This window comes from Eimeria necatrix, genomic scaffold (genome assembly GCF_000499385.1).
Source record: "Eimeria necatrix Houghton genomic scaffold, Enh_scaff152, whole genome shotgun sequence".
Taxonomy (NCBI): Eukaryota; Apicomplexa; class Conoidasida; order Eucoccidiorida; family Eimeriidae; genus Eimeria; species Eimeria necatrix.
The window spans coordinates 36233-46345 of record NW_013654978.1 but is presented as its reverse complement, the minus strand read 5'-3'; the positions used below and the strand labels follow the sequence as shown (position 1 = coordinate 46345).

The 10113-nt window shown below is 58.9% G+C and overlaps 1 protein-coding gene across 1 annotated transcript; it reads right to left on the bottom strand.

Annotated features, from left to right (window-relative positions):
• Positions 1–141: 141 nt before the first annotated feature.
• ENH_00016520 (E3 ubiquitin-protein ligase HUWE1, related) lies at positions 142–9477 on the bottom strand (the record flags this gene model as incomplete). Its single annotated transcript, XM_013584396.1, has 12 exons — positions 142–762; positions 1012–2199; positions 2379–2618; positions 2870–3956; positions 4438–4637; positions 5350–5813; positions 6223–6625; positions 6841–7080; positions 7204–7978; positions 8496–8664; positions 8763–8883; positions 9343–9477. 12 exons carry the CDS (start codon positions 9475–9477, stop codon positions 142–144), a joined length of 5643 nt encoding a protein of 1880 aa, XP_013439850.1.
• Positions 9478–10113: the final 636 nt, after the last annotated feature.

The window sequence follows — 10113 nt, the reverse complement described above, 5'->3', positions numbered from 1 at the left end:
GAACCCTCCAACCTGAAAACGCGCAAAGCAGCAGCAACAGACAGCGTGTGGCTGTTTAGCTGGCAGCGGCAACAGTGCTGCTGCAGCGCAGCAGTAGCTGTGAGTCGCCCTGCGCCCCTGCTTCTGGAGCCGCTGGCGCCGTTATTTAAAACGCTCTTCGGCTGCTGCTGCTGCTACTTTTGCTGCTGGGCCTGCTGCTGCTGCTGCTACTTTTGCTGCTGGGCCTGCTGCTCCTGCTTTTCCTCCTGCTCTTCTCCAAAGGCTACTTGCCTTGTGGAACAGGTCGAAGCTGAGGGTCATCAGGACTCCTTTACTCTTTTCGTCAACGTGCAATTTGTACAGAATGTCGCAAACGTCTGACAAGTAGGAAAGCGACTGTGCCATTGAGAGCCCTTGAATGCTGAACTTGCTGCTGCTGCTGCTGCTGCTGCTGTTGCTGCTGTTGCTGCTGCTGACGCCGCTGTCCACCTCCATCTCGGCCGCCGAGCTGGGGGCTGCTACTGCTGCTGCGCGCGCAGCGTCCACCGCAGCAGCTGCAGCCTCAGGCTCGACCAGCTGCTGCGCGCTGCTACAGCTGCTGCCAGCCGCAGCAGTCACAGCTGGCAGTGCATGCAGTAGCGGAGCCACAGGCAGCGGGACAGAAGGAATAGAGTCCAAGAAGCCTCTTGCCGTGTCCGCTATGAGGAATAAATGAGCCGACGCAATTTGCCGTTGCTGCGGCGACTTCCTGCGGAGCCCGCCGCCATTAATTTGGCGGCTCACCTGCAGCGATAGCAGCAGCAGCAGCAGAAACAGCAGCGGCAGCTATTCTGCAGGCGCCAAACAGGCCCATTAGAGTCCAGGAGCCCCGTGTTCGGCAAAAGAGATGCATTTCCACAAAACAAGAGTTTGCTGGACAGCTGCAGCCGCCGCTGCCGCACCTTCAAGAACCAGCAGCAGCAGCAGCCGCTGCTGCTGCAGGCCTTGCAGCAGCGCAAGCAGCAGGCCATGCTCAAGGAAGAAAATACTCACCATGCAGAGGAAGTTCCTGAAAGTAAGGCAAGCTGCGCGCAGCAGCTCCTGAAGGACCACTGGACTGTCTGCTGCTTCATCTGATATGAATTTGGCCCCGCTGCCCACTGCATTTCTCATGCCGTCGCTGCTGCTGCTATCGCTGCTACTGGCGGCGGCGGCGCTGCTGGCTTCAGCGCTGGCGCCGCTGCTGGCGTTGTTATTGTCACTGCTGCTGCTGCTGCTGCTGCTGCTGATTCTGCTGCTGCTGCTGATTCTGCTGCTGCAGCCAGCTGGCAGGGGAGGAGGCGACGAGTAGGCGAATTCGCCCAGAGAGCTCCATAGCATGTCGTTATTGGAGAGAGGCTGATCTGCTGCAGCTGCTGCTGTGCCTAGCTTGGACTGCTGCTGCTGTTGCTGCTGCTCCTCGTGCAGCAGCCTGCTGGCCCTTACTGAGGGGTGCTCGTGGCTGTTGTGCTTCTGGTTCAGCAGCGACGGGTTCTCACCGTCCGCCGGCACGGCGCATGCATACAGCAGCTGCAGCAGCCAAGGCAGCAAAGGCTGCAGCAGCAGCAGCAGGTGGCTGAGGTTCAACAGCAGCAACTGGTGGACGTGCTGCTGCTGCGCAAACGGCGGAGTAGCCCTAGAAGGCGTTGTCCCGTACGCCTGACAGAACTCGCGGTGTAGCGACAGCATGAGGGTGATGGCATTGCAGCAAGCATGCAACGCGAACACTAATTCTTTTCTTTCATTTCTTGGAATTGAGCGCAGAGGCTCTGGCATCGTAGACAGCAGCTGCGGCTGCTGCTGCACGCCTGCTGCAGCAGCGGCAGCAGCGGCAGCACCAGCAACCTCCGGTGCAGGCGCACGGCAAGGCCAGAAGCCCTGTTCCTGCCAACGCCGCTTCAGGGTCAGCAGCCGCTGCAGCGCGAAAAGCCCCCTGTCTAGCAGCAGCTGCTGCACTGCTTGCTGCTGCAGCGTGGAGTCGTACGGCGCCGCATGGCGCAGCACGTGCACGAGGGGGTGCTGGGGGAAAAGGTGCAGCAGGCCGGGGGGCAGGCAGCTGCTGTCGCACAGCTGCAGCAGCAGCACAATGCCCCCTCGAGAGACAAAGGACCTTTGTGTCTCCGTCGAAGCCAAGAACGCAGACAAAAATCGACCAGCATTCGCCAGCCGATCCAAAAGCCATTCCGAAGAAGAACCTCGCAGCTGCGCAGCCCAGCAGCAGCGCAGCAGCAGCAAAAGCGCAGGAAGCAGTGCATGAGAAGCAGCACCCGCTACACGCAGCAGCAACGACCCTCCGCAGCAACAAGAAACTGCAGCAGCAGCAGCTGCAGCAGCTGCAGCTGCGGCAGCAGCAGCAGCAGCGAGAGTCAGCTGTTGCTCACCTCCAAGTCCGAAACGTCCATAGGCCGCTGCTTGGCCTTCTGGCGAGTCTCTTCCGCTGCGCGGGCCGGCGACACGGGCTTCCAGGGCTCAAGCTTCTTTGCTGCAACGATGAGCTGCTGCAGCAGCAGCAGCGTCTGGCGGACCAGAGCGTCTCTGGCCTCAGTGCCCCCCAAAGACTCCGAAGTCGAGGTGGACGAATTCGCTATGGCCCCCAGCACTTCGTCCAGCGCAGTCCCCAGCTGCAGAAGCAGCAACAACAACCCCACCCTTTGCACACCAGCAGGAAAAAGCTGCTGTGCGGAAAGAACAGCCGAAGCAACGAAGAAATACCCCAGCAGCAGGCACAGCCAAGACGGTGCTTCAGCAGCAGCAATAGCACACCGCAGCAACAAGCTGCTGCTCAGAGAGAACAGCCGAAGCACCCAAAAAATGCCCCAGCAGCAAGCACAGCGAACTTCAGCAGCAGCATAAGCACCCCCAGCGCGCTCACCCCTGCTGCAGCTTCTCCGAATCTGTCAAGAAGAACCACATCCGCAGAAGCAGCAGCATGCACCAGAAGAGAACAGGCAGCCCACGGAGAGAAGCGCCCATCTGGGTGCCGCAGTGCTCCCTGGAATGACAGGAGGTCCTCCTGCTGCAGCTGCAAGTGCCGCCGCAGCAGCAGCAAAGCGTCCTTCTCCGCCTGCACCGCTCCCGCCTCGTCTTGTGGGGGCCCAGCCACTTCTGCTGCAGCACGTGTTGCAGGTGGTGGCCCTGTAGCTGCTGCTGAAGTCGCTGCTGCTGCACCTTCGTTCTGTGGGTGCGTCCCACACACTTCCATTTGACTTGACTCTTCGCCGCCGGTTGCTGCCGCGGTTGCTGCCGCTGGTGCAGCCTCTGCTGCTGTGGCTGCAGCAGTTGTTTCTGCAGCGCTCGTCGCTGCTTGATCACGTCCCGCTGGCTCGGCAGCTTGGTCTGTTGCTGCAGCAGGCGACTGCTGCTGCTGTCCCGAAGGGCCTGAAGGGACAGCAGCGCTTGGGGTTTGCTGCTCCCCATCGGGCGCAGCCCCCTCCTGCGACTGACCTTGGGGCTGCTGCTGCTGCTGCTGTTCCGTCTCCTGTTTATTTGGCTGCTGCAGCTTTTGAAGCTCCGAATCGACGAGCTCTGTCACCTTGTCTTGCCTAAGGACGCGCAGGCCGGCAGTGTGCGAGGCCAAGGCGGTGATGAAGGCTCCCAAGGCGTTGAGGGTGCCCTCGTGCAGCAGCACGCATTGCTGTGCTAGCTGCTGCCTCCGCAGTAGCAGATGCATGTCTTGCTGCTCGCAGAGCATCAGTAGCGGCTGCTGGTGGTGAAACTGCGGGCTTAGGCCTTCCCCTGGCCCCTGACCCTCCTCCTTCTCCCGGCCCTCTTGCTGCATCTGCAGCTGCAGCTGCTGCTGCTGATGCTGCTGCAAGTAAATGCGCAGGTATGACGCATGCAGGGAGGCCAGCAGCAGAGACACGACAGGCAACTGTGCGATCGCTGTGGCGTGACGGGGGGCGTCGGAGACAGCGTCCGTAATGACCGAGAAGAAGGAGGCAACGCAGCCAACGCCGAAACTGCAAAGACAGCCCCAAAGAAACAGCAGCAAGCCAGCCCTTGGAAAAGATTTCATATTTTCTCCAAACTATTCATGCATGCACAAGTGGGTGAATACCTTATAATCGGCCACGAACACAACACAGGGGAACAACAGCTGCACAAAAACAAGAAGAGCCGCCACATGCTGCAAGAGCTATATTCATAGTAGCCATTGTATAGGGAGTAGCCCTGATTAGAACATAGGTGCAAAAAGAGCGCAAAAGGAGCAGCCGATCACAGCAGTAGCAAACAGAGCTGCAGCAAACTATCGCAACAAGACTGCCCATGCAAAAAGGGGGCTGAAGTAGTTCATGCGAAAGTCAGAATCACAGCAGCAGCGGGAGCAGCAGCGGCCAGCGCAGCAGCAGCAACATCCGGAGCGAGAGCAGCAAGCAAGAAGCGAAAGCGCGGCAGCATAAAGAGCAGCAGCCAGAGCAGCAGCGCAAGAGTCAGCCTTACTGTTCAGGGTTTCCTATGATATCTGAACACAAGACGGAGAGCGGCGCCCTGGGCGCCAGCATGTCTCTGAAGAACGGGGGATTTGCTTTGTGGTTTGCTGCCAAGAAATAAAACTGTTTCGTCGCCGTCTTCAGCACGCAGCGCCGCGTTTCCACTTCGCAGGCTTTCAGCCAATACAGCAGCCGCTCATCATCGCTGCCCTGAAGACACCAAAGTGACTCAGCACGGCATCTCGCGAATGGGGTGCGTGTTCGCGCATATTTGTGCATATACAAATGATAAAAACACATCTGTATTTGTTCATTAGACGATCTTCATATTATAAATACATGTACACTGTGTCAGTGAATGTGGGGAAGAGAGCCTACGCATAAACACGCATAGTTGCCTTTTCAAGAAAGCGCGCAAATTCCACGCTACTTATTTCTACGCATTTTGAGCACAAACTGTACATACACTCAACAAACAAGAAATGAACTGGCAATACATGTAACCGCCGAGTACACGTGAGAACACACTACAAGACAAACAAATATATATATATATAAAATATATATACGTACATACATATACATGTATCTGCACTTGCGTGCTCCGGTGTCCAGAATGTTGCAATTTGAGACAGAATAGGCCAGCACCCAAAGACCGATGGCAGCACAAATAAAAAGAACGATAGTGGAAGAGAGGCTGAAATTCACCCAGATGTGCAGCTACAGAAACAAGCGAGCAGAGAGGTACAGGCACGAGCGCTTTCGTATCAAAGTGCCCATATTTAAGAATTTTCACTAAAATATTCTGGGCATGGAGACACAGAAAAAGTGACGAAGCCACAGGAAATAAGTGCACGGGATAGCAGCAGCCAAGAAGGACAGGGAACGCATAAAGGGCAAATGCGGTGGTCAATCAACAAACTGCGCAAATGAGACATACATCTTTGGGGTAGACCCAACGCTCTGTCCAGTCAATGCCGGCGTATGAGGAGCAGCAAATGGGGCTGTAGCTGCTGCTGCTGCTCTCTGGAGCTGTCACAGCGGGCTTCTCTCCCCCGTCTACGGCAAGCTCGCTGCTCCCGCTGCCACCGCTGCTGCTGCTGCTGTTTCTGCAGCAGCTGCAGCTTTCAACCCAGCGTTCATACTGCTGCATGTCTTTCACTCGTTGCTGCATGCAGGCTGCGTCATAGAGCATGCGCTCCTGGAGCCTTTCAGGCAGTTGCAGTTCCTCTTGAATGAACTGCAGCAGCTGGCTGTTGTTGCTGGTGCTGCTGCTGCTGTGCTGCTGTTCGACATGCGCCTCCAGTGTCCGCAAGACTATCATCTGCACGGGAACCAAGAGAGGGTCCCGGTGACGCAGAAACCCTATAAGAGCTTTTAGCAGACCTGAAAACACAAACAAACCCTAGCCCTCAGCCCTCAGGCCAAACCCCGCAACGCCGCAACGTGAAGAATCCCCCTGGTGCAGAGCGGTGCAGCCCAACCACCACAAAGACCTTCTTTACGAAATGAAACTGCACCTCCTGGCCCCCACCTACGCTAAACCTGCGCCTACAGACTCTGCCTCTATGCATCTACACTATGGACCATGAGCCCTAAAGGCCAAAACCCAAGCCAAAACCTAAACTCTAGGCCCTGCTCCTTCCACTTTCCCGCAAATACCCCGCGCCCTTGCTCAAGGGTCTCGGCGCTGAACTCCGTGGCCTCCGCTCAAAGAGGGCTAACTACAGGGCAAGCCTGGAAAGCTCAGCCTAAAGTCTAAGCCCTAGAGCTAGCCCCAGTTTCCCCCACTGACTTGGTTGTACGAAGGCATGTATGACGCTGTGTGTGGTGCCAACTATCGCGGAGTAGGCCGCCAAAAGGTGCATGAGGGTCTGCATGCGGTTGAGGTCATTTTCAAGTTGGCGAAGGGCCCCCGGCTTGGCCACTCGCTGCTCCCAAGAGCGCAGCTCGGCCTCATCCGCCGCCTCCACAACCACGTACTCGATCACCGGCTGCTGCTGCTGCTGCTGGCAGCAGCGGCACTTGCTGCTGCTCCTGCTGGCTCTGCTGCTGACCGCCGTGTGGATCCGAGACACGCGAAAGGGCCGGTCAGCAAAGGGGTTCGCCAGCAGCCGCCGCAACAAAGACAGAAATAAACCGTAGGGAGAAAACACACCGACAAGACCAGCGGTTTGCCGATATAGGGTCTTGTCTTCCTGCAGCAGAAGCCCCAGACAACAAACGAAATACTCTGATGCTCAGGTCGCAGCAAGCAAGCAAAACCCCAAAAACCGGCTCCAGCTGCAAAGCCGCAGGCTGGTGTCGAGTGCTGCAGCAGCAACTGCTCTCGAAGCTGCTTTCGACAAAAAAGAGGCTGCAAGCGCGCCCCAGGCGATGTCTTAAGGTTTTAACAATTGCAGTTGCTGCTGACCAGGAGGAGCGACAGAAGGTCCGCAGCGAGGAGAAGAGTGCGGGAACTGATCCGTTCTGCATGCTTCAGCAGCGCCGCAAACTCCGGAAGCAGCAACGGCTGTTGCTGCAGCATCTGGGAGAACTGAGCCGGAGATACAATCATCAGGCATGACAGAGAACACAAATAGACGTCGACCAAGCCGCCGCGGTATGCTGGACAACGCAGCCCGTGCAGTAAACGCATGCGATGGCGCACGGCCTGGGACAAAAAAGCAGCAGCAGCAGCAGCAAGAGCGCAATTACACAAGAAATGGCAGAATCTGCCAATGCCACATTCTATCTTCTGGCCTTCAAACTCCATCTTAAAGTCCCAAGTCCGTACCGGATGGTGTTGCGGCGGTATGTTGTACTTGCGAATAATTGCCTGGCAGTGGGCCTCGAGGGCTCCACAGGCCGTGCAGTCTCTGCTGGAGCTGCTGCAGCAGTCCGGTGTGCTACTGGTGGTGCTGCTGCTGCAGGAAGCAGCAGCAGCAGCGGTGCTGGTGCAACAAGACGACGCTGTCCCATCAAGATGGGGCACTGTGCGGCGACAGAAGCCGGGCAGCAGCAGCTCCGAGCAAAACAACCTCACGGTGCGCGCTGCTTGCGGCTGCTGCAGCTGCTGCGGCTGCTGCTCGCTGCTGCTGCTGTCGCTCGGATGGTCCACCATCATGGCGTCACTGCAGCCACTTCCCCTCCTGTCTCCTGCAGCTGCTGCCGCTGCAGCAGCAGGAACACTCCACTGCAACTCGAAGAACCCGTCGATGTCTGACGGCAGCTCATCGGCGAGACAAAACGACAGAAGGTCCAGCCGGTTTGCCGCTGTTTCGCTGCTGCCGGCTGCTGCCGCTGCTGTTGCTGCTGCTGCATCGCCTTCAACCGCCATGCCCGCGCCGTCACCGGGACCGCCGCTGCCTCTGCTGCTGCTGCTGCCGCTGCTGCTGCTGCTGAGCCGCGGCAGAGGGGGCGGCGACGGCGAGTGCCTTGCGGTGCGCGCAGCTGCCAGCTGCGGCTGCCGCTGCAGCACGAAGGCGTCATAGGCCACGGGTCTGAAGCAGAACAGCGAGAGGCGATTTCCGAAGTCGGGGCAGTCCCGCGGAAGGGCATTTCTTCGGTTTCTGCAGCACAAAGGACACAGCAGTGAAAGCCCCCTTAGGCCTGGGCTGCAGCCGCGGGGGCCCCAGAAGGGCCCACAGCTGCTCATTCTTAGGGGCTTGGGCCCTGCTGCTGCTCCCGCTGGGGCCCCAGCTGCGCAGCTGCTGCGCAGCAGGGGTCGGCAGCAGCTGCTGCGCAGCAGCAACGCCGCTGGGGCCAGCAACAGCCGCTGCGCAGCTGCTGGGCAGCAGCTGCGGAGCTGGGGCCAGCAGCAGCTGCGCAGCAGCTGCTGCTGCGCAGCAGGGGCCAGGGCTGGGGAGGGCAGGGGCAGCGGCAGTTACCGCCTTATGAAGCCGTAGCAGACGGCGAGGAGCTGAATGGCCCCGCAAACTATGGGGAGGCAGAAGGACTCGAGCAGGGCAGTGACGACATCCACAGAGGCGTAGAGAAACTGGCAGCAGCACAGCGCAGCAGCAGCAGCAGCAACTCCCCTGCACAGAGAGCGGCCTCTGCGGGGGCCCCTGGGGTCCCCGGGGCTACCCTTCTAAAGACAAGTCGCGGGGGGGGCCCCCAGCTGGTCGGGGGCCCCCAGGGCCCCTCAGCCCCCGTAGTGCACTTGCCTTAGAGGAACAGTTCTCGAGCACAATGTAAGAAGTCTCGAGAATGGCGACAACAAGGGCTTCACAAGGGACAAAGGAAGGGGGAGGCTCTGCACGCAGCACAAGCCGCAGGCCACTGCTGCTGCTGCCGCTGTTGCCGCTGCTGCTGCTGCTGCTGCAGCGGCCTAGGGAACTGCGCTGAACCTACGGGAAGCTGCAGCCTCAGGCGCAAGCCCTGTGTGCACTGCGTAGGCATTCAAGAGATCGTCAAAGCGGTTTAGGGCCGGCGCCCACGCAGACACATCCCCCTGCCGTTCCCACATCCAGCCCTGCGCACACAGCAGCAAAGCCCCGCGCCCGCGTGCTGCTGCCATGCTGCAGCAGCAGCAGCAGCAGCAGCACAGCAACCAGCAGCAGCAAAACGACCAGCACCAGCAACAGCAGAACAGTCGCCAGCAGGGGCAGCAGAACAAGCAGCAGCAGCAGCAGCAGCAGCGCAACAACCGGCAGCAATAGCAGCAGCAGAACAACCAGCAGCAGCAGAACAACCCGCTGCAGCAGCAGCAGAACAACTGGCAGCAGCAGCAGCAGCAGAGCAACTGCCGCCACCAACACAACTAGCGGCACTAGAACATCCACTACGCCCTGGCCGCAAGCTCTGCATTGTCCTAAAATGCTTCTCTGATGTGCCAGAATGAAGAAGGAGGCTGAGCACTTAAACCCTAAACCCTAAACACTAGCCAACTCCTCAGCAGTACCCTAAACCCTAGCCAACTCCTCAGCAGTACCTTGAAGGGCCGGAGGTGGCCTAGAAGGTCCTCATCTTTGCAGGTGGAGATGGCGATGATGAACTGCCTCTGCGTTTCAGGAAGAGAAGAAAGTGAGAGGAGAAAGTTGTCGCTCAGGCAGGCGGCCACCCGCATGGTGCCCTGTACGTACACCGCAGCAACAGACCTCCCCTCTGTGGACTGTCCCCACCAGTCAGAACAAAACTCAAGTCTTTAAGAAGAACGGATTTGGCTGCTGCAGAACCGTCAGCGGCCTGCTGCTGGTTTTGCTGCTGCGGCCGCTGCTGCTGACGCAGACGCAGTTGCACTGGTGCTGCGCTGCTGCACTAGTGCTGCGCAGCAGATGAAGCTGCTGCGGCTGCTGCAGTCCCGCAGGAGGCGACGCTATCGATAAAGCTGCTGCAGCGCGTTTGCCTCTCCACTTTCGCGGATTGTTGCTGCTCGTTCTGCTGCTGCTGCTGCTGCTCCTGCTGCCCCAGCCGTTTCTGCTGCAGCAGTGGCACGTGCAGTTGTGGAGGGCACTGCCGCGTCATTGACAGCTTCTGTGCCACACGGGAGCAGCGGCTGCTAATGTAGGCAATGACAGCAGTCCAAACAGCTGCTGGCAGCGCCGTATTGGTGAATGTCCTTGGCTACTCCCCACAGCGCTGGCTGCAGAGCACCCTGGGAATTATGGGATTTCCGAGGCCCATTTCAGGGTATGAGCTACTGCGGGAAGCCCCCCTGTGTCCCCAGTGGACTCTGCGTCGCCTGCAAGCGTACCTGCGGAGA